The following is a 27435-nucleotide window of genomic DNA, read 5'->3' as shown; positions in this document are numbered from 1 at the left end:
TTATTAAATGTATGGAAACATAATATAAGAATTAATCATGTCATCGCTTTTTTCTATTTAAAACTAATAAATATTGTATTTCCATGATTAAAAAAGTACAGATTTTAAGACAATATAAATTTTGAAAGTTGAAAGTGTGATATTATGATATGTCTGAGTTTGAGAAAAAGAATATTTGATTCAACTTAATATACTTTGAACACAAAAATGATAATTTATTGATTTTAAGAAAACACAAAAGTTAACAATAGGACTGAATTTGTTTATTTTAATAATAAAATTCTTAAATAGTTTTAAAAACTTTTAAAATATACCTTAATTAAAAGTGTTCTTGAAAAAGATTAAGACGTTACCAGACCTTCTGATTTTGCAGTGCTCCCAATTTATACTTGTTTTATGGACTTTTGTCTTAATGAGCTTATGCTAAATAGACTAGACTTAGTCTTAGACTATTTAAGTTGTCTTAATCTAAATATTAATAATATGTGATTATCTTAATGACGTTATTAATTAGAGATGATGTCAATGACCATAAATAATATCATCTCGATCTTATCCCGAACAAATATAACAAAAATGTATTTAACTTAGTATTTTTATTGAAGTTTTGTACTTATCTTTTTCTTATTTCACCAGAAATTATTAGAAATTGGAGAGTTCTTAAGAGTCAACATTTTCACGCACACATGTATTTTTATTTATTTATTGATTATTGTTTCTTGCGTTCAAACTCTTAATTGAGAGTTGTTTTGGAGAGAGAAAGAAGGAAAAATGGAACAAAATCTGCTCAAGGAAGCAAAATACAATGAAGAATACGTTTCAACAATTTGCGAAAGAAACAATGATAATGCGAATGTTCAGAAACAGATAAATATGATGCAACTTGCACACAAAAGGAAACAAAAGATGATGCACTAACTTCAACCAACCTTTTGGATCATAGATTTTCAAGACAAACCCTTATTTCAAAAAGTACAACCTAATCATTTTACATCCTAACAAATTTGAAAGAAACCAAACCCTAAGAGGAAATATCTGAAAATTGGAAAAAACAAATCACTTTTTCCATTTCAGTTTAATGCTAACAAATTACTCAATCCTTCTATTTGGTGCTTTTGGTGCTCACAATCACAATATATTTAGCATCTCCTAAAATTATTAATTAAAATATTATTTTTTAAAATATTTTTCAAGTCACCTTCTCCAACCAACCATTGAAAGAACAATTATTTCATCACCCATTTATGAACAAGTTAGATTTCTTTCAAAAATTGTCTCTATCATGCCTATTATGAAGGTGTTCAAACATATCTACAATGATGATAAAATAATCATATGCAGTGATGAAGAAAGTGATGTAATTGAAAGAAACCTGTTAGGATCAATATCTATGAAACAAAGTGGAGCCAATCTCCCTCTGCACATAATATTTCTTAAAACACCATAAAATTCATTGTATGAACACAATTTAAAGTATCTAACATCAATGAGTTGATCAGTCTCCACGTTAATAGGGAGAGGCAGAGCATCATGGTTGTCCACAAATTGGACAAATGGAATACCGACAAACAAATTAAAAAAAATATTATTAAAGCGAGATTTCAGATGTTCTTTTTTTTTAGTTAATGAACTGTAACAGCGTTGAGTTAAGATAATGATTAAGAATAATGGCACCGTTGATTTAACGACAATAATTTATGAAAGTTAGCAGATGTCAAAATATGAGGAGGGAGAGAGCCATTTTTCAATTCCACGTCATAATTAGTGAGGCACGAGTGTCTGAAAGCGGCAAATGTTGTGCAGACCAGCTATAAGAGTTCACAAATTTTCAGGTTTCTATTTTCATAAAAATTTTAATCCCCAATAAGGTAATTTTCCCTCTTATAAATAATATTCAATGAAATTTTTATCTGACTCTGAGATCATCTTCCTCACTTCCGGATCAGCGGAAAAATAAACCATTTCTTTTTTACAGTTTGAATATTGCGATCCCGGATTTCTTCCCAGTGTCGGATTTCGGAAAACCCTACAGGGCCAATCAGAAACCCTAGATTCGTCCTCATTTCTGGAGAATTTTTCAGTGTAACATGAACATATTTCAGTTGATTTTTCAGGAGGCGCGAGTTTCATTCGGTTCTGTTCTTTGTGTTATTTCGGGATCTTGAATAACCACAAAGGGGAATCAACTTTGTTTTATTGCTATTGTTATTGTTTATTTGTTTTTTTTTTTTTCCATTTTTGAGTTGGAAGTGAGAGTGGGATTGATGAGAGTGCATTGGGAATTGGTGGCGTTGGATTTTGTTGCGTGGATGAATGCGTGATCTGGGTGGAGAGAAAGAGAAGGGCGAGGAATGAGTGGGGCATAAATGTCTGCTCCATTGGGTATTGGAATTCGTTCTGGAAGTTATGGGTCTTTGGATAAACAGGTACAGAACGGCTCTGCACGAAAGGCAACAAAGATGCTCAAGGAGAAGGAGAAGGAGAGGTTGTTCCTTTGGATCTGCAAGTTCGCTGGTCGCAAGAAAGTCGGAATGCTCTTCCTCTGTCTCATCTCTGCTGCAGTTTTCATCTGGGTTTTGTATGTTGGAAAAGGTTCTCTCACTCTCTCCTTTTTCCTTTCATTTCTTTATTTATTTATAGTTGCTGTGTTAAATTGTAATTATGTGATTGCATTAAGTGTTTATTACAATTTAAGCACCTAGTTCTTGGGTCTAGTGGAAGGTAATAGTTTCCACAATAATGCAACAAAGTTTAGTTCGACTACCTGCTGAGAAAGATGTGCGCATTTATTATCTGATATTATCTTGAACAGAAGTGCCTGGGCGGATACCTTGTGGGGAGTGGGATTTCAATTTTATCGTTCATGTTTTGTGTGGTGATATGCCATTGTTATCTAGTTCTTTTGTTTGGCTCAACTGGGTTTACTAGAATATGCCGTGAGTTTTGATTTTCGTATGTCGTTTTTATTTAGAACACAGTATGATGCTTGTCGTGTGGCTTGCTTTCAGGTGAAGATTCTCAGGAAGGAAACACAGTGCCAAGCATTAGTGATAACGAAAGCATGTCTGCAAGTGATTCTAAATCTGAGATCTCTAGGAAAAATGCAATGGACTTAACTACAAAATTGAGCTCTCCACCCCTTGGCTATTTTTTGGGCTACAATCTTCCTCCAGGGCATCCTTGTAATAGCTTTACACTTCCTCCCCCGCCTGCTGATAAAAAGCGTACTGGGCCACGTCGTAAGTTCCTGTAATTTGCTGCCTAAAATATTTTGCACACTATTTGACACTTAATAATTTAATAGTTCTTCCCAGCATCCCCGTATAGATAATTTAGTTCTTCGAAAAATTTGTGATTCATGTCTGTATGGAGGGCCTGGGATATGTTGTAGGCTGCTAACATGTATGGTATTTCTCCTGAATATCCGAACTTGTTTATGTTTTAGCGTGCCCGGTGTGTTACCTTCCTGTGGAAGAAGCCATTGGACTGGTGCCAAAATGGCCCTCACCTTCACCGGTCCTTAGGAATTTAACATATGTCTATGAGGAAAATTTAAGTAGAGATCGAGAGTTTGGTGGTTCAGAATTTGGTGGATATCCTACTTTGAAGCAGAGAAATGATTCTTTTGATATACGAGAGTCGATGAGTGTGCACTGTGGGTATGTTTTACTTTTGTTGAATTTTTCCCTTATAAGTTACATCTATACCAAGGAATGTTCTTTCGTGGTTATAGTTTTATGTGCTAGTAATAAAGCATTATTGTTCCTTTTAACTGACATGAATCCGTTTTCTATCTTCAATGATGAATGCTCAGATTTTTAAGAGGAATAAAACCTGGCCGCAAAACAGGATTTGACATTGATGAAGCTGACCTTTTTGAAATGGAGCAGTGTAATGGAGTGGTTGTTGCGTCCGCCATATTTGGTCTGTACTAGTGATTTCTGAATTTATTAATTTGTTTATTAGCTTGTAATTGATTTTAAGTCAAATTTATTGTTCAGGAAACTTTGACGAGATAAACGAGCCAAAAAACATAAGTGACTATTCAAGGAAGACTGTGTGCTTCCTTATGTTCGTAGATGAAGAAACAGAAAAATATCTGAGCAGTTCTGGCAAGCTGGGAAGCAGTAAGAAGATTGGTTTATGGAGAATTATTGTTGCTCGGAATCTTCCTTATGCAGATGCAAGACGGACAGGAAAGGTCAGAATTACATTTGACCGATACCATCATGACTGAAATAGAAATTAGCACATGGATTGTTAGCCATCACTGTTACTGATATTTTTCAAATAGCTGTGTGGTTCAGTATGATCTGGTCATTGCTGTGGGAAAGTAATATTGTTTGGATGTGGCTTCACCTCTGGTTAATCTACCTTCTGAGGCTTAATACTGCCATACTTATTTGCATACACACAAAGGGGAGGGTAAAGTGCTTAGATCATTAGACCTCCTAGTACAGGCTAGATCCTGTGTATGAATTGAATAAAATCAAAATTTTGCGTAGGCATTTATGTTTCTCGTTCCTAAAGTAATACTTTCATTACCCTGTAATTTTTATTACCTTTTCCACAGATTCCAAAGCTTCTGTTGCATAGAATGGTTCCAAATGCTCGCTACTCTATATGGCTTGATGGGAAGCTTGAGCTTGTTGTGGATCCATATCAAATTCTTGAAAGGTATATTCTGGGGAATCTCTTTGATAATGTATATAATATATAATATACCACTATGCCTATTCATTCTATATGTGAAAGTGATAAGTATTCTCATTTCAGTCCTATGATTAGTTTTCTAAATAATTTAGCATGTAGGTTTCTGTTCTGTTTAATTCTGTTTTAGATATGCACCCCTCCTATTTTAATGCTCATAACCCACTGTGAGACTAGGTAATATGAGTTTGATCAGTATGCACAGTTTTCGTGTGGTCATAATTGCTCTGTAAGTCCAAATACAGACATTCTCCATGATCCATTATGGTTTGTCCTCCAAGATGTAAGGTGCAACTCACATATATCTCCTTATTATGTGCTTATTGCTCCATAAATACTTTTTTGGATTTTATAGCTTAACATGAAAATCCTAGAAGTCCAAGTAGGGAATTTCTTTCCTGCCCAAGTTGACATCTTAATCTATCTAGACAGAAAGTCCCTTCAGATTGTCCATGGATGATGTCGTCAGTGTAGTTACGAGTTTTCAAAGAAAGCAAATGAATGGTCTTACTGTAGAGCTTTCTACCTTGAAATGGTTGCCAATACTCAAGCTGTGGATTTTCTACTATTGTATATTGCTAACCAATAATATAATATAATAGTGTTTTCAGAGCATAGCAGTGGAAACTGAGGCTAACTTAATCATCAACTAGATTAAACTCTATTCTAGTCGCACTTTCAGTTAATCCCCTACGGACTGTTTCCGTAACTATCAATACCCTTACAACACAAGCCCTACATAATATATTCATTGCAGTTGGGACTCAACATTTCAGCATCATTGGCCCATACACACCCGATGCACCAATCCAATGTGCCCTTTCTTTTTATTGGAAAGCAGTTCGGAACCAAAAAATGGAGAATACAAAGTCCTTTAAGAATAACATAAATAGAAAAAAAAAACAGAAGCTTGATACTACACATGAGCCATTTTCCTTCTTCACGAACTCCTCATGTAGTCTGCACAACATACCTGCTAATAGATCCATGATATCTCAGTGCAAAAGTTGTTTGTTTTGGGGCAACAGAGGTACGGTAACTTGTACTAAATCCCATGATTACTGGCTAGAAAATCAATACATGTTTTCTGTAGATAAGATAGGATCAGAAGTCTTGATCTCTGCCTCTGCATTGTATAAATTAGGATAATTATTGTCATGTGGCATAGATATTTCTTCAATTGATATTTCTGACATTAGTGCTCATAAGATAGCTGGTATGGAAAACATCCTTGAAATTGAATTTGTCTCTGTAGTATACGAGGAAGGGGATATCTACTCTGGATTCAACTTAGAGTAAATTGTGTTGTGAACATAATGAACTAAAATGCCATGGTGGATATACCATTCTTTGAGATCTTCAAAAAGAAGTTCAGTTAAGAGGAGCCTTGTACATCAATATTTATCTTTGAAGCTTTTCTTCTAGGACATATTTTATTGGCTTGCAACACTAATATTTCTCGTATGTAAGTACTGGAATCTTGTCAAATGCAAATTTCAGCTTACAGGAATTCTCATTCACAGATCAATAATTGAACTGTTAACAGCCTCTGTGAATTTTTTTTTTGTTCATTTTACGGCACATTATTGTTGGTTTTCCAATCGGTTTTGTTTAATCGTTTTCTTACCTCAACTTCATGCTCGATTTTAGATTCCATTGAGTTGCTAACCGAGGTGTTATAATATGTTTCTGGATGAACAAAATACTGATATATGCAGTATTTGTTTTATGAAAATCAAGCTTGAGTTTTTACTGGATTTATATGTACGTTAATGTGGAGTGTTGTTGACCAAAATGCAATTAATTTGGGGTCATATTTCATGCTTGTGTTCTTTCTGACTTTTTACAACCTATATTTACCTTTTCCTTTCCCATCATACGTGTTTTGACACCTAAACTACCCTTCACCCTTGTTTAGGTTTTTGTGGAGAAATAATGCTACTTTTGCGATATCAAAGCATTATAGACGTTTTGATGTATTCGTTGAGGCTGAGGCAAATAAAGCTGCTGGAAAATATGAAAATGCCTCCATTGACTTTCAAATAGAGTTTTACAAGAGAGAGGGATTGACCCCGTATACAGAGGCCAAGCTTCCTCTTATAAGTGGTAGGTTAAACTGGCTTTCCTATATTTATCTGGAATGAGATGCACTTCATTTTTTTTTCTTATAAACTTTTTTCAAACTCCAAACATCATGTCTGAGTTGCAGATGTTCCCGAAGGATGTGTGATAGTACGAGAACATGTTCCTATAAGCAACCTCTTTACTTGTCTTTGGTTCAATGAAGTTGACCGATTTACTTCAAGAGACCAGCTTAGTTTCTCAACAGTAAGGGACAAAATTTTGTCGAGGGTAGATTTTCATTTTCACATGTTTTTGGATTGTGAACGACGCAACTTTGTAGTTCAGGTAATTTTTATATCTTGCTAAGATTTCACTATCTTTCTATTGCATTGATTTCCAGAAGGTACATACTGATTCTGATCAGACAAACATTTAGTAATGCAATAAAGATGAACACATGCATGTGCATGATTCTGAACAGTTAAAATATTTAGTGAATGCAATTAATATGTGCACATGCTTGTGCTCAACCTTTAGAAAGCAAATTCATCAAACTCCTTTTATTTCTGTTTCATTGTTTTTCTTTGTTTCTTTTAATGTTTTCACATCTAGATAGGAAAAGAAGTACTTGACTCATTTATTACATTACATGGGGTGGATCTGATCTATTCCATCATTAATTTTTGTAATAGTAACGTTTGTTTTACTTCAAAATATTTAGTTGTGTTATGAAAGTGTATCCAACCACCCTTTTGCAGAAATACCACAGAGATCTATTGCTGCGCCTGGCTCCACCAGATACCTTTGGTCACAGTTCACCTCCTCCACCATCTCCTCCTCCATTGCATGTGCTTGAAACATCACCTGAGAAGGGTGCAAACTCATCCATTAAAAGAGGCCCTGGAAGGCGTGGAAAAGATCGAAAAGCTGGTCAGCGGCGCCACCGCAAAGTTGCAGCCGGAAGTAGAGAGATGGAACCGAGTTAACAGTTTTGTCTGGGTGATTAGTTCATCATCATTATTATTTTATTTTTAAATTCCACTTTCAAAATGTCATTCGTTGCAGTAGTGGAGGAAAAAATGTGCCAGATGAGTGTTGTATTGTTTCCACATAGATGCTCTCATTCTTTTTACTATCCGCAATTGTCCATTTTTGTTAATTTTTTACTGTATATATAGTAAAATTTTCAATAATTATACTATGGGTTGCCACTGAATTCCTCATGTGGTAACATCCTCCTTTGCTATTCTCCTATCACTGAAAAATGTGCTTCCTCTTTGTCATGCTAGAAGGAAATATCCAAGACTTGTTGGAAAGATATACAAGATATCTTTTGCATTACATATATTTTTAATGGAAAAGAAAAGAAAATCCAAAAACCTGGAGACTAAATGTTAGATTTTTTGGTGTTAAGAAACCTAAATACTATCTCCGAATTTTATTGAATGAAAATACACTTAAAGCAATCAATAGCACTTAAGGGAAAACATTTTCTTACACAGGAAAAATTCATTCTGTTTTGTAATAAAACACTCAACAACCACCAAAATACACATCCACCTCCTTAAAAGACATAAACAAAACATAACCAAGAAAGGAATTGTCAGTAGTCAAAGAAAAATTACCCCTACATGTTATGAAACTCCTTCTAACTCTCCCAACAACCACTACCACTTATTAATTGTCCTGTTTATCTTTTTTGAAGTAAACCTTCCAAGATCTATCAATACTGTCACGGGTTTGAACAACCTTGTCCTCAAGATTGAAATCGGGAAATTGGTCTCTAATTAGTGTTTCTTCCTCCCAAGTTACACTATCAAGACCCCCTTCTTTTCGTTCAATAAGTACCTGTGGAACATTGAGGTTTTGCAAAGAGTGTAATCTGCTATCTAAAACCTTGAGAAGGACACAACTTGACTCTTTGTATTGCAGATCAATCGACAATTCCTGCTTTGCTGGCAAATGGTGATTCGTCATTGTGTGCCTAAGCTAGAAAACATGAAAAATTGGATGTATCCTTACAGATTCTGGCAATTGTAAACGAAAAGTGACCTGACCAACCTACTTTAGGAAGGGAAAAGGACATAATACCTGGGTGCAAATTTAGGATGTAATTTGGCTGGCATAAACATATTGTTACAAATAAGGTGCATTGGTATTTTTAAACAAATGATTTTGATGATGCTGCAAGAGAAGAATTCGAAGAATTGTTAGAATATTTACCCTAATTATCATGATTATATTGTGTCTAGAGTTACCCTATTTATCATGATTATATTGTGTCTAGACTATATTGTGTCTATAGTTACCCTATTTATCATGATTATATTGTGTCTAGAGTTACCCTATTTGTCATGTATTCTTGTATCAATTTATTTTTATAAATAGAAGATTATGAGAGGGTTCAATTAAGCCCTCAAGAATTATTTTATACTTTCAATCTCAAGTTGGTATCAGAGCAGGTTGTCTCATTCTCTTCCTACTTTGTCTTTGTTGCCGCCGGTGGCCAGCGCCGCCACCGGCGGCCTTAAAAATTTCATCTTTTCTTAAATACCTCAATGAGCAGTCATGTTCTGGTTTCTATCTAGTCTCTAAACCCTAGTTGCTGTCCGCAATCGTCTGGCACTGTTTGCCGCTATATGGTGTCGTTTGTCGTTGTCTGGCGTTGTTTGTCCTTGTCCACTTGGCACTATTTTTCCACTATGAGGAGTTGTCCACATAAGTTTGTCACCATCAACCTCTGTTTATTGTCATTCTGACGTCGTCCGCTAATGCCCGCCACCGACCACCGCCACAGTTTAGTCCGATGACCAATGGATCTGGATCGCCTCCTTGAGCTATGGTCAACCATGCTTGTGTCGAGGGCTAGTTCTCATCCAAGCACTGCCACATGCGCCACATCTGTTCAACCTCCGTTGCCGCTGCCGTCTCGTTTTCTCTGGCGAAGTTAGGGGTTTTGTGCGCATCGAGGAGCGCGACCCATCCCTGGTTGTCGTTGTCATTCGTCTCACTAGACCAAAAGAAAAAAAATATTCTTTGTTTCAGCATTGTTTCTTAGCCTCTTTAATGTGTGTTTAGCTTTGCATATTGTAGCAGCTGTGATGTTTCTGATGACTTGTGTCATTTATTTACAAGTCTCCAAGGAGAGTCAATGCTAGAGACCATTATGATTTTTCACCTTCACGATTTGTCATGGGTGCGTCGTCATTTCCATCGTTTGTCGTGAGGGGAGTATGTTTCCCGCCACTACAATATGTTTTCAGCCACTACATGCCCCATTGGTCAGTGATGGTAGTCCCTGCAGTTTTGTCCTTTCAGTCACTGCAAGCCCCCATCACCTCGTCAGTTAGTGATGGCAGTCCTTGTAGTTTTGTCGCTTCCAGCCACTACAGGCCCCATCAGTCAGTGATGACAATTTAGTCCCTGCAGGCTCCATCAGGCAGTGATGGCAATTTAGTCCCTGCAGGCTCCATCAAGTAGTGATGGCAATTTAGTCCCTGCAGGTTCCATCAGGCAGTGATGGCAATTTAGTCCCTGCAGGCTCCATCAGTGAGTGATGGAAATTTAGTTCCTGCAAGCCCCATCAGTCAGTAATGGCAATTTAGTCACTATAGTGAGGGGGAGTATGTTTCAAGCCACTAGTTAGACACTAGTCAGAGGCCCCAACAAGTCAGAGATGACAGTCCCTGCTTTTAGCCACTATAGGCCCCAATTAGTCAAAGATGGCAGTCCCTGCAGTTTTGTCGCTTTCAGCCACTATAGGCCCCAATTAGTCAGAGATGGCAGTCCTTGCAGTTTTGTCGCTTTCAGCCACTACAGGCCCCAACTAGTCAGGGATAGTAGTCCCTGCATTTTTGTCGCTTTTAGCCATGCAGGCTCCATCCTTACTTGATGGCAATCTAGTCTTTGCAGTTTGTCTTTGTCTACCACTCATTATTCACTTTTGATGGAAATCAACTTTGTCAAAGTCATACTACTTGAAGGTTCATGATGCTAGATGAAGTTTCGTGATTGTCCAATATTATTCTCCATAAGCTTATGAGGAGTCTCTTTGGTTATGCTGGTTTGTGAGTCCAATTTTGTTTATAGACATTCTCTTGATGGTCTGAAGCATATGTGCATCTTGTTCGAAGCCAAAGTTACCAGGTCTATTGTCTCAACATTTGAGACAAGTTCATTTTGTTGGAGTGAGTTTATTTATTTCAAGCTTGGTACATTACATATAATTTTTATGCTCAGCTTGAGGGGGAGTGTTAGAATATTTATCCTAATTATCATGATTATATTGTGTCTAGAGTTATCCTATTTATCATGATTATATTGTGTCTAGATTATATTGTGTCTAGAGTTACCCTATTTATCATGATTATATTTTCTATTTATCATGATTATATTGTGTCTAGAGTTACCCTATTTATCATGTATTCTTGTATCAATTTATTTTTATAAATAGAAGATTATGAGAGGGTTCAATTAAGCCCTCAAAAATTATTTTATACTTTCAATCTCAAGTAGAATGAAGTTGTAATTTATTTAAAAGCACATTTGTAGACTGAAAATGTATTAGGAATAACTTTGAACATGTAAACACCTAGAAATTTCTTGTCTTTAAGATATTTGCGCGTATAATCGATTATTTGATGTAATAATCGATTACCACGAGTCTTTTTGAAAAACCATTGCTCTCGCAGATAATTGATTATTGCTTGAAATAATCGATTATCTTGGTCTGTATAAGAATTGTCCAAGTATCGCAGATAATCGATTATTCCTCAGGATAATCGATTATCACTTTTTTAAAAACCCTATAACGGACTTGAATAATCGATTATTACTTAAAATAATCAATTATCAATGGCAGTTGTATTGTGGGCTATATATAGTTGTCTAAAACCCTTAGAGGGTTTATCTAAGTCATTTGAGAATACAGTGTGATATGAGGAAGTTCTCAAATGTTAGTTCATTGCTTTTGTCAAGTCTTGTGAATAGGAGAAGCTCGTGCTTTGTGTGTCAAAGGTCGAAGCACTTCCCTTCAAGTTGGCAGAGCTGTTTTCTTCTGGTTCGTTGGTGGAAGGAAGATTTTCTGCTGCACTATTTCAATTCGTCTGTCGAAGGAAAGTGTTCGTTGCTTGCTTCCGATTCGTTTGTCGAAGGAAGTTTCGTTCTGTTCGTTTGTCGAAGGAAGGTTTTATCATTCTTATTTCATTCACTATATTGTAATCTGTAAAATTGCATTTAGTGAAAAAGTTAATGACTATTCATAGTGATTAACGACTGGACGTAGAATCTTTTGATTCGAACCAGGATAAAAATCATTTGTGCGATTTTTCTACTCCCTACACTCTTTACATTTTCTGCACATCAACTATTTGATAAAACTTTTAAGAGAAAATTAAAGGAACCATTTTTTAAATTGACCGAACAAGCTCTTTGCTTTTAACAATCTGTATCGTACTCTGAGTTTCATTATTTTCGCTGCGCAATATCGGTACCGATTGTTCCAACACATCTGTCTATGAGGTCTAATCTTCAAAAATACCCAATCTCCCACATGAATTGTGGTTGGCCGCCTTTTCTTATTAGCAAATTTCACCATCTGATCTTGGGCTTGTACAAGGTGAAATTTCAGTTGCTTAAGTGCCTCATCCTTGTCCTTAAGGTCTTGCACTATTGTTTCAATTGACGTTTCACCGAGAACAAAACGAGATATGGTAGGAGATGAACAACCATAGACTAAAATATAATTCTTAGGTTAGGAAAACATCACTTTATAACTTTATCAATGTACATTCCCAACTTGTGAAATTTTACTATTCTTAAACTAAGCTAGAAAGTTCTTACTATTTACCAAATTGAAGATATAATGGAAACAACAACAAATCCATATTTTTTATTGGCTCTTGTAGACAATATTTTAAATATAATCACTTTAATTCTTAAGAAAACCTCAACATAACCTTACCATTAAAATGTCATTTATCTTAACAACAATACACCTTATCCCAAGCTTACCCTAATGAACATATATACTCGTATGGAACTCCAAGCAGAATTTGTTCTTTTAAATTGAGTTATATAACCTTACAAATAAAATTTCGAGACCAGCCCTCTAAAAACTTGATTTGTGTTTTAAGAAATTGTTGTATTTGGAAAAAATATGAAAAAACATGTTTTGCACCACATATTTGATAAGAAGAAATTTTTCATGTATAATAGAAGAGATCCTTTCCATTTGACAAGCTTAACTTTGATATTATCCTTAATGGACATCAAGTAAACTTTCCTTAACTTATTTATTAACAAAGGAACAACTTAATAGGTAAAAGTTAGAAGGTACACATCCTTCTCAAAAATCAAGTATACTTCAAAATCTTGTCTCTAATGAATATTTTTATTAAATTAAAATTTTAACTTTAAAAAACTGAGTAAAAAAGGTGGAGACCTTTGTTGAAAATCAAACATTCTCTTGATTCTATCAATCTTGTTTCTATAAAAATAAATTTAATAGTATCAAACTTTGATTTCTCACTATTAATCAACCAGTCATAAGTTAACTCATATTCATGTAAAAGAATATACATTGACTAGATTCCTCATAGCACTTCTACAAAAAAATCATATTGTCATCAACATGAAATGTGAATGAGAAAAATTAAATAATTTAAATCTTACATTCATCATTAGAAATTTTTTAAATAGTGATACTCAATATCTCTTTCTTTTAACTTGGAAAAGAAGAAAGGAGAATAGGAATTTTTCTTACCTTGTTCCTTTTTAAAAAGAAAGAAACCATAAAGCCCATCATTTATTAAAACAAATAATTTAGAATATTTAAGAATAATAGAAATTCTATTACATAAAGTATGATTAAAGTAAAGAACTCTTACACTGGTGCAACGATACTTTTCTATGTCGGTTCCGAAACCAACATAGATACATACAACATAGAATTTTTTATTTTTTATGTTAGTTCTAAAACAACCGGTATAAAAACTTTCTATGTCTCTTTTTCATTCTATCATCATATAAGATCATGTCACATTTCTTTCTGAAATTCTCCTTGAAACCTTAATTCCATCATTGCTCATTATCTTCAAACGATCAACAATTGCGTAAGGCCTTAAACCTTTCATAAACTCCTTCTTACTCCCCAAAACCTTAAAGCTCAAGACCAAGCAACAAGATGTCTTCATCAACATCGCCACAACACCTTTTCAACATCCTCTATCATGATCTACGAGTTCAACCTATACTTCAACTATGGCACCTGGCTCTTCCTCACGTGCAATGGCTTCGCTGAGTTTTAGAACTGGTTCGAGTCCTCATACTCGCTTGGTTGGATCACAAGTGACATGCTTTACCCTAACCTCATGTTCATTGTCGTTGACATGCACTCCATACTCTACTTCCTCTACCTCTTTGTTCACATCCATGAGGTTAACATTCTCATCGCCCCTTTCTTCACCTCCAATACCACTTTCGTCGCTACTTCTTCGTCAAGGAGGTCTAGGACTCCAACACTGGCATAGAAAACACATTAAACACATTATTGCACCTGCATTGATCTTAATATGAATGAAGAAAACCCTGAATGAGATGAAAACACCCACTTACCATACGAGAGAGTTACGAGAGTGAGAGCAGGAGCACCACGAGAGCGACAACTACTAGAGTAAGGAGGAGACGACAACAACCAAAAAGGAGGAGACGACGGTAGATAGGGTGCATTGAGGAGGAAAGTTGGAAGTTTGGTGTAAAGAGGAGGAAAGTGTGATTGAAATGCGAGAATATTAGGGAGAAGAAGGAAATTAAACATATTATGTTGATTATAATGAATATCTGACATAGTATCTTTATTTTAAATTTACCGCCGGTATAATCGGTATAAAAAGTCTCATCATAGTTATAATTCTACCACTGTTTCACTTATTATGGCAAGTGGATTATAAATGTCATAATAAGTTGTCATAAAATTCAATTTTTACACTAGTGTTAATAAAATATAAAAGCATACTAAGTATGATTGCATTTAGTCAATAATTTAACACGTGAAAAACATATGAGTATTCACAACTTTATGCATTAACTTTTATGTAATTCTCTAGTTTAAATCAATTTGTCGAAGTTAGGATGAGGATGAGAAAGTTGGACAGTTCGTCGTCCATAGATTGTATTGTGACTTTGTGTTGAATTCTTTGATGGTGACTTACCCTGGAAAATTCCAATTGTTGTCATATGCATTGAAGATTTCTTTTTCCTAGGAAATCAGAGAAGGTATGAGTAAGGCAGTGCCCTTTTGGTAGTTGGAGAAATGAGTCTTGAGAATGCATTCTATAGTGATGGGTAACCAGTGATTACTTAGCGACCAATGAAACTTTGATCAAATCATATAACTACTAGATAAGACAGACCAATGAGTGAGTATTCAATTAACCACATTTGTTTAATTAATAATATTTCATGAATAAATTAATTAATTAATTAATGAAAATAATTAATTAATTTTAGGTAAAGAAATTAATTGTATTTATTGAATAATAATTATGTATAAATAGATTAACTAAGAATAGTAGAGAATCACATTATTTTTTGTGCATTTTTAAAATCCAATTTCCCAACTTTCGAAAGGTACAAAGAAGTGACAAGGTGCATTATTTGCACTAACAACATAGAAGATGTCATACAATGCACGATTTCAATGCACATCTAAATTTAACACATCATTTCATTGCACAACTTTAAAGTATTTATAAATTCAAAAGAAGTTGTTATCTTAATGGCACAAAAAAAACAAGGTCATCACCTGTCATAATTTCACGCATTTATGAATATAATTTATGATTAATTATTCACATGATCCCCACTTTAAAAGAATAAAGATCACGAAGAAAGGATTTCCCGAGGCGTGTAGACCATTGTCCTTAAAGACTTATCCGCGGTATATTGCACAAGCCCCCTAGGATATAACATGAACTTCTCAAAAACTTATGAGGATCTTAGAACTAGCAAGGATTTCTAAAAAGAGTATAAAATAAACCAGAATTTTTTTAGAAGGAAAAAGGGAAGAAAGAATGAGAAAATGAAAGAACGAGAGAAATGGTTTGATGTGTAGAAAAATTGACTGAAATGCTCTATTTATAGAGCTAAAATCAAAAGGGTAACAACCCATTGGTGCCATGACTTGCGAGATACACCTTGCATCACAGTGTTCGACAAAAATCGTTCAAGCCAACTTCCCAAGGCTTGCGGTGAAAGATCACAACCTTAAAAAAAATAACGTTCATTTGCAAAAGGAAAACCCAAAATCAACATTCATAATGTTACATATTCAAGACATATGCTCCTTCAATCGAAAGTCCAGCCCACCTCGTTATCAATGGACGCTTTATTTTTTACTTTTACTTGTAAATCACGCAAAATCCCTTCTCGTCATCTTCTCGCACATAAAACAAACCCTTATTCCAATTTTGTATTCAATTTTGTTATTTTTCTTATCAGCCTTAATTTTCACGTTATAGGATTATTATGTGCCACATATGCATAAATTGTGACTAAACCATTCCTAATTAGTCTGTTGTTAACGATTTTAATGATGTAAAAAATTTGACTCAATTGATGCTTATTAACAAATTTAGGGATGAAATTGACAATCAAAGACTAAGTTGACACGTTTCCACCAAAGTAGAGACGATCACACTAGTTAAATCTATAATTTACTAAATCAAAATTGTCTTCAATAAACATAACTTTCTTTATTAATGGTTTACAACATAATTCATTTCTGAATTGTACTAATGCTTTTTTATTTCAAATTGAAACCAAAATCATCAATTAGATACTTGTGAAATTTTTTTGCCCTCAACACAACTTATCCAAAAGTAGTATTTTCTTTTTTATTTACTCATTCTTGTAATTTTAATGCAATATTACACATAAAACTCATATCCTTTATATACCTTTATGTATAAATATAGATAATAAAATAAAATTATAATTTTTAAATGATAGTAATAAAATTATAATGTATTATTTAAATGAACTTAATTTATAATATTTTTTAATAATTTTTTAAAATTTATTATACTAATTACATTATTTAGAAACTTTTCTCTTATTTTTTTTATATTTTTTACATTTTTCCATTGATCCAAACAATTCACTCTCACAACTTTTGAGATCCACTTATTTTTCACTTTCTAAAACGTATCTATTCCAAACACAAGCTTAATTTTGCATCTCCAACATGTGTGTATAAGCTTCTCTATGCAACATAAAAAAAAAACACCCAATGACAACATGAGCACAATCTCAATCCAAACATCATTGCAAAAGAAAAAATCTCCTTTTTCAATCATTACTTGAAAAACATGGTAAAACATGTTCAGCACATATTTCACATCTTATTGACAGAGTGTGTAGTGATAGTTAAGCGATGATAACGGTGGTGAGAAGTGGAATGTTGAGGTTCTTCTCACCTTCTCTCTCTCATACTCTCTCTTTCTCTTCTTCTTCCCTCTCCATTCGCAATCCTCCAAAACCCTCTATTCGAAACCCTCTTTCTCGTTCAATTTCAACCCACGCTTCCTTCGAAACGCAGCTATTCATTCCTCCTGGCATTCAACCCGATGAGGTTGACGACTCCGCCGTCCTACCGGGCTCCAACATCGCCGTCGGACCCTACGCCGGCGACTCTCGGATCAAGGACGTGGAGTTCGTCAAGAGCAGCAGTCGCGCCAAGGATTGCCCCAGAGATGACCGACCCGAATTCGCCGTTCTCGGTCGATCCAACGTCGGCAAGTCCTCTCTCATCAATTCCCTCGTTCGCAAGAGAGAAATTGCACTCACTTCTAAGAAACCAGGTTAAGGTTCTTCTATCTCTTTTCCCCTTTTTAAAATGAAATATTGTTCTGCTTCGAGTTTTTGTGTAATAATGTATGGTTGATGCTTGCAGGGAAGACGCAGCTCATTAATCACTTCTTGGTGAACAAAAGCTGGTACCTTGTCGACTTGCCTGGTTATGGGTCAGTCGATGCGTTCTGTTTCCTCTTTATATGCTTTTTTTGATGAACTGATGCTCTTACTGCGTGTGTTTTGATCGTTTTGCAAACTTGGTTTTGGCTTTTGAAACTTTTATCCAATAATAATTAGAATTATAGTAATTTGTAGTCTTTTGAGATTATGACACACTAATTAAGAAATTCTCATTTAATTCAAGTTTAGCCAAAAATACCATAAACTTTTTAACTACTGCCTTTTTCGTTCTTAGTGATTCTGATCATGGATAAGAATATTTGACTTCAAGAAGAACTTAGAAGAAGGTTGACTAAATGTGGAGAATGAGGAGGAACACTTCATGTTTTTCAAGAAAAAAGAAAATAATTTTTCATGTAATTGATCTTTGTTGTGCTTGGCTGTTCTTTTTGTAGTTTAGTCTTTAGATTTGTTTGGACCACTCTTTCCACACACAGACACCTTTCCTTCTACATAAGGAGAGCTTGGGCCATATTGTACATAACTTTTGCTCATTGTGAAATCTAGAATGATTTGTGAATAGTGCGATTTTTCTTCTTTCTAGTGTGAGTTCTTATCTTGAGTGGAGACTCAAGAGATGACCCTTCTTCCTTTGTATGGCGAATCATGACTTGTGACCTAACTCACAAGATAAGAAACCTTAAGAGAGAAAATTGTCTACTCCTTTGCACTTTGATTAACTACCAATGTGTCACACATGAGATAAGCTAAAGAGCACCACTCAAGGATAAGCAATGGAGATGGAAGATCATCCACTTGAGGTATTACATACTCAAGATAAGAATTCTTCAAGAAAGAAGAAGAATCACACGCTTCTCAAAATTTTCTAATTCTCATTCAATTAAATACTCAAGATAAGAACTCTTCAAAAAGAAGAAGAACCACACTCTTCTCGAAAGTTTCTAATTCTAATTCAATCAAAGTTATGGAAATGAGTACATGAGCTCTATATATATGAAGAGTGTGGTGGAAAGGGGTTAGGAAAACACTTTCTTTCCTTAGTCCTATGTCCAAACAAAACCTAGAATAGACTGAGACTAGGGATAGCTAATTTATTCTTTATATGCTAAAACAAAAAGAAATGCACATTTATATGTATTTTTAGGATCACATTAGATTAGAAGTTCATTGTTGGAGGAAGTAGAAAGCTTCTATTGTTAGGATTCTTATTTTAAGAGCTAGGTCTCATGTGCCAAATCACCATACTTGCTTATCTCATGAGTGACAGTAAGTTCTTTCTAATTCCTAGCCCTTTCTTGAGTAATAATCTTGGTTAGTGGTTCGTCTCAATACTGGTAACTAATCATATGAAATGCTGTTTTTTCTGCAGCTTTGCTAAAGCATCTGAAACTGCTAAAACGGATTGGTCCTCATTCACTAAAGGGTACTTTTTGAACAGAAATACTCTGGTGGCTGTTTTGCTTCTTATTGATGCCAGTGTTCCGCCTCAAAAGATTGATTTGGACTGTGCAAATTGGCTTGGACGCAATAATGTATGGTGCTTCCACTTTTTATTTGTTTGGCTGCAGTTTGATGCCTCTTGTATATTCAGTCCCTAAAATAATGTTGTCAAGGTACTGAAACAAGTCTAAATCCCATTGAAAACTTTTGTGGATTGCAGATACCAATCACTTTTGTGTTCACGAAATGTGACAAAATGAAAGTGGCAAAAGGGAAACGGCCTGATGAGAACATAAGGGATTTTCAAGAGTTAATCAAACAAAACTATAAGCAGCATCCCCCATGGATTATGACCAGCAGTGTCACTGGACTGGGTAGAGATGAGCTCCTCTTGCATATGTCTCAGCTGAGAAACTACTGGGATCAGGAGTAGGAAAGCTCAAAATTAAGAAGTGACTTTCTGCAAGAAAACAGGCCTTCAGAAGCAAAATTGAAACTGCAAAAGATGCAACTATAAAGAAGAATTATATGAGAAAGCAGTGGCTTGGGTTGTTTCTAATAATATTTCAGTTGGATCTTTGTTCGTCTTGAGCTGCGACCAGATATATAACTTGCATCAGAATCAAGTTTGAGTTGTTTCTGGATACTAAATTTCCATATATGGACGCTGAGTATTTGGGTTAATGGGATCAGGCTTTGTGCAAAAGGGGGACCGTTTATAACAGCACAGGAAATGTTGTATGCTTTCAACTGCTATATGGTTGTAGTTGCCTGAATACATGTTTTGGCATACTATTGGTTTTGCTTTTATTCAACATTTTTAGAAGCAAATATGCACCTTTTGGAACATGTAAACATTATGGAAGCTTTGATTATATTGAGGCTGAGATAGATAGTGCTACTGCAAGTGTCATTTCCTCTATTGTCTTTCAATTTAAGTTTTATATAAGCCTGCATGTTCGCGTGCTGGTATAGATAGATAGCAGGAACTGAATAAATTTCTTACCACATGAATATATTTATAGGGAGGCATTTTTTTCTAATACCTTTACAAATATTTCAAATGTCTTTCTATGGCTTATTCCAGTCATATGCATAAGTTTGTACTTTATAGAAAGGAATTCTTAATTATACTCAGTAGACATGACATACAGTATTTGAAGCCAGCATTACATCCTTTTGTATTTTATATATATTTGTGCTTTTAGGGGACTGAATCTGGAATCCAATTTTAATTCAGCCAAGGTGAAGAATAATATAACGTTGATTCAGTTGCAGCTTTGTCCACATATTGAACCATTAGGCTGTAACACTATTTGGCACCCCTCGTCCTGTTGCTCCACATCCAGAGCTTGGTACAAGCAGTTCAAATGGTAAAGCGTCAACGCCACATCTGTTTCTAAGTTTTGGATCGGCGTTTCTTCTCTTGATCTCAATCTCAATACTTTTCATCTCCATTGAAAATTGATTGAATGCATCAATGATCTCAGGTTCTCCTAACCAAGAGGACAAATCGTTTCTCTCTCCTATATATTCTTCGTCTGGTGAGTGTGCAGAACCAATGTCGATCACGGCCATGAACCTTGATGCCTGAAATAAACTTGGCAGTGATGATAAGAAGTATCTCTGCGGATCCATGACAAAATTTGAGTACTCGGGATCCTCTTCCTTGGGAATTAGTTTTCGCATTAATGGTGGACGGATTGGAACATATCCACCATGGGGATATTGACCGAAGTTCAAGACAGCATGTTGTGCTGTTACAAGCCAAATAACAGTTGTAAGTACGGAGATGAGATCCTCAGGGTTGGCAAGTTTGGGCCACCAACTAGCACTTTTATGATCAGGGTGTCCGTGATTGATGAATTCTGCGTACCAAGATTGGAGTTCATTGTCAGAAGAAACGGCATTACAGTTTTTATAGTAATAGTTCACGTAAGTCCGGACCAAATTCTTTATGCTGGACCATATTAGAAGTCCATCAGCTGCATAAGGGTAGTCTTCAATTAGTACTCTAATGCCGTGAGGTTGGGTTGCATCTGGAACTGCTAAACCTCTGTATAAGAAAAAAATCTATTAGATATCTTCATCGATGTCTGCGTAAAGGTTGTAAAAGTAAGTCTATTATTAAACAATATAATTTATGGAAACAAACACATCAGGTACTCATTTTCATCAAATATACTAGGAAAAATATTACGATAATCTTTTGCATAGAAATGCACTGCAAGATAGAACTGCCCTTCGAATTGAAGAACAGTGTTATTAGTGAAAACAATCTTCTTTACCTTCTTATGAGATCCTCAGGAAAACCTTCCAAGTCAAACCGCCACCAATCTTTATATGCCGCGGAAGTCATTTGCATACAGTATCTCCCTGGAGTGTGGTCTGTCTCAATGGTACCTTCAGCATTGATGAGTGTCTGACGTGCTGTTGCGTTTGTTTTGAGTGTGTACCGCATATGAGGATGCAAAAGCTTGAATATAGGATGCATCACACTCAATTGCCGATGAGCAGCGATTATTAGGGGTTCCAGGCAAGCATGTATTCGTAACCTGTTCAAGTATTAAATATCAATGTCATCATGTTCATTACTACTATGATTTCTAATCATCACGAAAGATATCTGAGACATGATATACAAGTTTGTTTTCTTTTGTGACTGTTATACTGCTAGTGTTAATATTTTTTTATTCTTTCTAGTATGAGGCATATAGTCCCCACCAGATTGCATTGGGGTGGAAGGAATAATTTGATAATGGCATAACCTATTCTAGAACAGATGTACATGTAAGTATTTTTCAAAAGTTCTTTATAAGGAATTAAAATGGTTAAAATTTAGGTTTAGTTCTTTAGGTGCCTTCGATATTATCTACTATCAAAATTGAAATTTGTCTTGCGTATTCAAATTCAATTTAAAATGTGGACATTTATTGTGAAACTACAATTTTAATTAAAAAAGAGCACGCAAAACACTCAAGAAACTGTCCAATAAAATTCCATACCAGTGGTGCACGAGTGTATGAACGCCTGCATCATTGGAGCAAACATGTGCTTTGCCAAGTTGCCATATCCATTTAGATGTGGCATCTGTTGGAGGGGTAAGAACTTTCTTCGATGAAGTATTTGGATTCCCCGTTGGAAGAGCAAGCTGGATTGCAATAGGCTTCAGAGTTCCCATTTTAGTGAGGAACAAGATTGTTGTAGTTGCATAAGCTTTTCGCTCCTCAAGAGCATTAATCCGATCCAGAAATGGAAGGTAAAAATCGTGATAGTCCAGCATGAACAACGTGTTGTCTTCCAATGCCTAAATTTTATAAGCAGAGTAGAACATTAAACAATATATGATTTCTCATTTCCGCATAGCTTACCCTAAGGAAAGAGGACGAATTTTTTGTACCTGTTGAATAGACATCCCTTCAATCTGCCCTATAATGTGTTCTTCTTTCAATGCTGACTCCACTGAACCATATTTAGAGGGATCCAATTTGCTCACGGGTGGGAAAACCTATAGGAAAATTGAAGATGAAATATCATAAAGCTCCTTTAAACCATTTTCTTCTTAAGTTGTATTATTGTTTTAATTTTAGTGTCATTAACGTTCGTCTTTTCGTGACTACCTTTAGCCTTTCGATACTTAGAGGGAACTCAGCAAGCACTTGGCGTCCAAATTCATCATCTTGTAAGAAATGTGATCTTTTCCCTGAAAATCATTCCACTTCAATTGAATAATTTGTGTCTAAAATGAAACCATGTAGACACACAAATACAAACTTGTCCAATGAGAGTGACCTACTTGAAAATACTTTTGGAGGGTCGAACTTAAAAAAATCTTGTGCAGCACCTCCCAAATTGAAGAGAATAGATTGACCTGATTCCTTAATAAAGTAATCAATGTTGAAAAGTGCTTGATTGCCCATGATTTTATCTGTTAACGCAGGCATAATATTCCGAAACACTGCCATCAACTTTCCTTGATCAATAGCTTCTCGCTTTATGTCGTTCAATTCTTCATCTCTTGGAACGTATATTAACTCTGATTCACTCGGTCGTGACTCCACTTTGGCACCTGTCCATGTTTGCATGCAAGCATCAAAATAACGTAAAGAGAAAAGATTCATGCATAGAATGGTGCGAGATGTGATGAGTGAAAGTGACCATTGGTGGTAGTGAGTGGGCGTCCAGTGCGGCAACGTGTGGGATAAGGGTTGAGTGTTGGCCTGTGAGAGTTGGAATGTCCCAAATCATTGTACAAATCGTAGTCATAGATTCTGTCAGAAGGCACCCTGCGTCCCTTTCCATCACCCCTTAGCTTCACCATCTCCTTTTCTCTCATCTCTTTCACCCCAATTGGTGTTTCACTTGGTAGATACGCCTGGTCATTTGTACAAACACCATATATGCATTTTCATTTATGATAGAAAACTTAATTTAGAGCTTGAAAAGACCCAACAGGATTGAACTTAATTTAACACTCAAAATACCTAATTCAAAGTGTTTGGTTTAACTTGAATCCATTTGGATTTATAGGTGTACTTATACATTTATACATGCGAGCATCTCAATGAAGACGTTTTCTTAGTTGCTACATTGTTTTGTACTACAGAACAGAAAAATAAAATAAAAGAAATGAGTTTATTTGCGTTTACTTTTTTAGACAAAAATATCTTTTTTCATAAAATGAACAAACTTTAGTTTTTTATGTATTCGCCTATACTACATATTTTAAAAGTAAACAATTTTCTATTTTCTCTAAGAAAATTTTGTTTAGTTCTTAATTAAGTGATACTTTTAAAAATTGTTTAAATCAGAAAGTTTAACTAAAGTCACTCTATATGATTCATCTCGCCAAAATAATTTCATACGTCTCTATTTTTTTTGTTCGTGTAATTTAAAAATACATTTTTCTTTATCCTTTTATTAATTATATTTTACATTCAATAGCGATTATAAAATGACAAAAAAAAAAATACGATGATTGAAGGTGAAATATTTTTGAATTAGAGGAATAACACACAATTTTGAGAGGATTAGAATCGATTTTTAAAACTTTTAGAGAAATAAAAATATAATATGTTTAAAAATAAATGACACAATCAATATCAATATATAAAAGAAACAATTTAGATCGTCGTTTAGTTAAGTTATTTACTTTATAATGATGATTTTGAAAGTCTCGTAAATATTATTTTAGTGAATTGCGAATAAATATTTTTCAGATTGAAAATATATAAATATTAAAAGGATAGAAAAGTGTATGATAAAATAAGCCACACAATAAAAAATATTTTATCAATAGAATAACTCTTTTATCTCATAGTTAAAAAAAATGAACGTTGGCTTTATTTTAACAATTTAGTTCACATATCAAACTTTGTATGATAAGTGGATGACATCCATAGTTTAAAAAACTACTTTAATTAAATTAATCAAATTGCATTAAATCGCAATCATAAACATTGTGATGAGTGCTACCTGAATGCGATTTCAAACTTCCATGACTCAGCTGAAAACGAAATATATTCTTCTATTTGGTGCCAACGATTTAAATTTATCTTCAAATGTATGGTTAATCATAATTTTAAAATCTTATATAATATTTTTACATATAAAAGTAGTTATAAAAAAATTAATTTTGTATAGTTTAATTAAAATTATATTTTTTTGTAGTTTCCGTAGTTTGTAAAAGAAAAAATATGAATTGAAAGCTACTTTTAGAAAAGCATATATAATTTTAATAAAAAATTTCAATTTAAACATAATGTATATTATATATTATTAATTATTACTATTTAGCTTGTTGCCTTATGTGTATTAAATACTAAATAAAATTATAGTTTATATTATTTTATTATACATAATTCTCTTTATTTTACCCACCAAATTATAAGTTAAACCTTGATATTGATATTAACGGATAACCATTTTTTTTGTTCTTAAAGCCTTTTAGTGGTGACATAAGTTGTAAACAAAAGTGAGACTAAAACTTCCAATTAATTTTATATGGTTTAAATTTTTAAAACGGTACTTCTAAAAAGACCAAATGAATATTATAAGTTTAAAAAAAATAAGGAAAATGATAAATACTATCTAAGAAATTTAAAGTAATTTTCCATTTAGAAAAACATACTGCTTAAATATTATTCATATCATAAAAAAATTGAGAACAAAATTGGTCAAGAAATCAACAACAACTTTTTCGCTCTCCAGAATTATTAATGAGGTACAGGACAATGGAGATTAAAAAAAAGTTGTTGGGTTTACAGTTGGTATTAAAATCATGAGCCTCTTTTAAATGGATTTTAAGCTTAAATCCATATTAAAAATTTGAATTTGTAATATAAAATTTGTAAATTGATTTTATATTTAGCTAATACGAAACTTTTAATATATTTTTTGATTCTAAGATATATATACTTCGAGTATAAAATTAGATAAATAATTCAATAATAAGCGAATTAATAAATTCAACATACAACAAAGATTCGATAATAAATAAAAAATAGATTTATCTTAGAATAAATTTTGTTATGATAAATTTTATCTCATGAGAAAATAAATTTTAAATTTAACTTAATTTTATAAATTTAATTTTACAAACTCAATTTATAAAGTAAAACTTATATTCATTTATATATTATTAATGAAATTTAATTTTAATGGATCTGAAACTCTCAAGCCTGTCTACTTTTTAAAAAGAGAAAAAAAAAAGCATTGTAGTTTAAAGTTGATTTAGAGAGAAAGAAAAGTGTTATTACCTTGTTGAGAAAGAAAATTCTCTTGTCTGGGTAGAGCTTGTTGGGTTGAAGCCAAGATTTGCAAGAAAAATGAAGATTTTGTTGAATGGTTATGGATTCCAAAAACAACTCATTCTCATAACCATTAACAACTGTAACAGCTCCAGGACTTCCAAAATTAGAATCAACGCTGAATTCCACTTTGTAACTGCTTATTCCTCCAAACCCTTCCTCTTCACTCAACTTTAAAACTGTTTCCTTGCTCAACTTTCCCTCCGTTCTCCCTTCATTCAATCACCATTAGTCTTCTAATATACCATTACGTAATAACAAAATAAATATCATATATCTTTTTATGTTTCAAAAATTCAGAAATTTTTATTTAATTTCTAATATTTTTTATCAAGAATTGATCATTGACAACAACAAAACAAAAAAGGTAAAAAAAGGTTAGAAAATCCCAGAAAACAAAAGAAAAAGATAAAAAGGATGAAGTGAAGGTTGAGATGTACCTGGAGGAAGGTTGGTGCTAACGAGTTGAAGAAGAAGAGCTTTGGTGTGGTTTTGAGGGAAGAAAACGGTGAGAAGGTTATTGACCATTTCACTTCCCAATAAATTATTATTTCTCACAGTCACCAGAGCCGAGAGCTTCACGGTGGTGGAATTCTCAGAGATGAGCTCACCCTCATTCATTGCTACCATTGTTGCACAACTTTGCTTCCCCTTCTTCCTCACTTTAAGTTTCACTGCTGAGACAGATCGTTCTTTCTCTGTGGGATGTCTGAGACTACGAACTTGCCTATTCAATTTAACTTTCTTCTGCAGCACGATGCCAATATTGCCGGCAATATTCGTCACCATCAGCGTCTTCGTGCACGCCATTTTTTCCTCTCCTTCCTCACTGTACTATTTACAGAACACCGTAATCGTGACCTTCATATAAGGAAACAAGATGACCCTCTCTCCCTCTCAATTCATCATTATCACATGTCATGTAACATAACATAATATAATAATATAACATAATATAATATAATATAAAAAGTAGGAGTCAAGTATATACAATACATATTATTAAATTAAAAGGGCTTAATTCTTTAGTTTCTATTTTTTTTTTCATTTTATTCAACATTATACTCGACTTTTTTTTAATGTTTATTTTGGTCTAAATTTTTGTAATTTTTATTTAATTTAATTTATTTTTTACGACATCTAAATTGTTAACAACACAATGTTCACGTGAACAATCAGTGAATGAGCAATGGTGGTCTGCCACGTCATCTCATCTTATTCTCAACACACACAAAAAATCCTATTAGCCACCATGCTCTCCTCCATGAAGTCACACCACCATCAACCACCACATATTCAAGTGTCTCTTCAACCATCTCTTCAAGACACAACAGCCACGACACCACCATTGGTCACGCCACAATCGTCATCATCTTCGTTTGTATGAAACTTGCAAAAAAACTAGACCCACGACCTATTC

General features: G+C 34.1%; 3 protein-coding genes across 3 annotated transcripts; 2 read left to right on the top strand and 1 right to left on the bottom strand.

The window, feature by feature from the left end:
• Positions 1 to 1717: 1717 nt before the first annotated feature.
• Positions 1718 to 8093, top strand: LOC108319534 (probable hexosyltransferase MUCI70). Its single transcript, XM_017550696.2, has 10 exons — positions 1718 to 1868; positions 1976 to 2592; positions 3009 to 3239; positions 3446 to 3659; positions 3815 to 3924; positions 4002 to 4201; positions 4574 to 4677; positions 6629 to 6816; positions 6920 to 7119; positions 7533 to 8093. The coding sequence occupies exons 2-10, from the start codon at positions 2367 to 2369 to the stop codon at positions 7758 to 7760; spliced, it is 1701 nt and encodes a 566-aa protein (XP_017406185.1). The 5' UTR covers positions 1718 to 1868; positions 1976 to 2366; the 3' UTR covers positions 7761 to 8093.
• Positions 8094 to 17055: 8962 nt separating this feature from the next.
• Positions 17056 to 20107, top strand: LOC108319153 (GTP-binding protein At2g22870). Its single transcript, XM_017550195.2, has 4 exons — positions 17056 to 17633; positions 17726 to 17795; positions 19136 to 19298; positions 19427 to 20107. The coding sequence occupies exons 1-4, from the start codon at positions 17207 to 17209 to the stop codon at positions 19637 to 19639; spliced, it is 873 nt and encodes a 290-aa protein (XP_017405684.1). The 5' UTR covers positions 17056 to 17206; the 3' UTR covers positions 19640 to 20107.
• Positions 20108 to 20186: 79 nt separating this feature from the next.
• Positions 20187 to 26904, bottom strand: LOC108319146 (linoleate 13S-lipoxygenase 3-1, chloroplastic). The gene is made up of 9 exons (XM_017550183.2): positions 26456 to 26904; positions 25965 to 26227; positions 23365 to 23581; positions 23003 to 23275; positions 22827 to 22909; positions 22607 to 22714; positions 22212 to 22513; positions 21495 to 21761; positions 20187 to 21262 (listed from the first exon to the last, which is right to left on the bottom strand). The coding sequence occupies exons 1-9, from the start codon at positions 26823 to 26825 to the stop codon at positions 20506 to 20508; spliced, it is 2640 nt and encodes an 879-aa protein (XP_017405672.1). The 5' UTR covers positions 26826 to 26904; the 3' UTR covers positions 20187 to 20505.
• Between the last annotated feature and the right edge of the window lie 531 nt (positions 26905 to 27435).

This window comes from Vigna angularis, chromosome 1 (genome assembly GCF_016808095.1).
Source record: "Vigna angularis cultivar LongXiaoDou No.4 chromosome 1, ASM1680809v1, whole genome shotgun sequence".
NCBI lineage: Eukaryota > Viridiplantae > Streptophyta > Magnoliopsida > Fabales > Fabaceae > Vigna > Vigna angularis.
Note: the sequence above shows the minus strand (reverse complement) of the source record. Positions and strands in the feature narration are given on the sequence as shown.

What these genes read in the sequence shown, in the direction of transcription:
- LOC108319153 (XM_017550195.2), top strand. Translation starts at nt 17,207, where the DNA reads ATGATAACGGTGGTGAGAAGTGGAATGTTGAGGTTCTTCTCACCTTCT. An exon ending in ACTCACTTCTAAGAAACCAG is followed by an intron (nt 17,634 to 17,725) that starts GTTAAGGTTCTT and finishes TGATGCTTGCAG; the next exon opens with GGAAGACGCAGCTCATTAAT. An exon ending in GTCGACTTGCCTGGTTATGG is followed by an intron (nt 17,796 to 19,135) that starts GTCAGTCGATGC and finishes TTTTTTCTGCAG; the next exon opens with CTTTGCTAAAGCATCTGAAA.
- LOC108319534 (XM_017550696.2), top strand. Translation starts at nt 2,367, where the DNA reads ATGTCTGCTCCATTGGGTATTGGAATTCGTTCTGGAAGTTATGGGTCT. An exon ending in TGTTGCGTCCGCCATATTTG is followed by an intron (nt 3,925 to 4,001) that starts GTCTGTACTAGT and finishes TTTATTGTTCAG; the next exon opens with GAAACTTTGACGAGATAAAC. An exon ending in GACGCAACTTTGTAGTTCAG is followed by an intron (nt 7,120 to 7,532) that starts GTAATTTTTATA and finishes ACCCTTTTGCAG; the next exon opens with AAATACCACAGAGATCTATT.
- LOC108319146 (XM_017550183.2), bottom strand. Translation starts at nt 26,825, where the DNA reads ATGGCGTGCACGAAGACGCTGATGGTGACGAATATTGCCGGCAATATT. An exon ending in TAAGTATCGAAAGGCTAAAG is followed by an intron (nt 22,715 to 22,826) that starts GTAGTCACGAAA and finishes ATTTTCCTATAG; the next exon opens with GTTTTCCCACCCGTGAGCAA. An exon ending in CATACACTCGTGCACCACTG is followed by an intron (nt 21,762 to 22,211) that starts GTATGGAATTTT and finishes ATACTTGAACAG; the next exon opens with GTTACGAATACATGCTTGCC.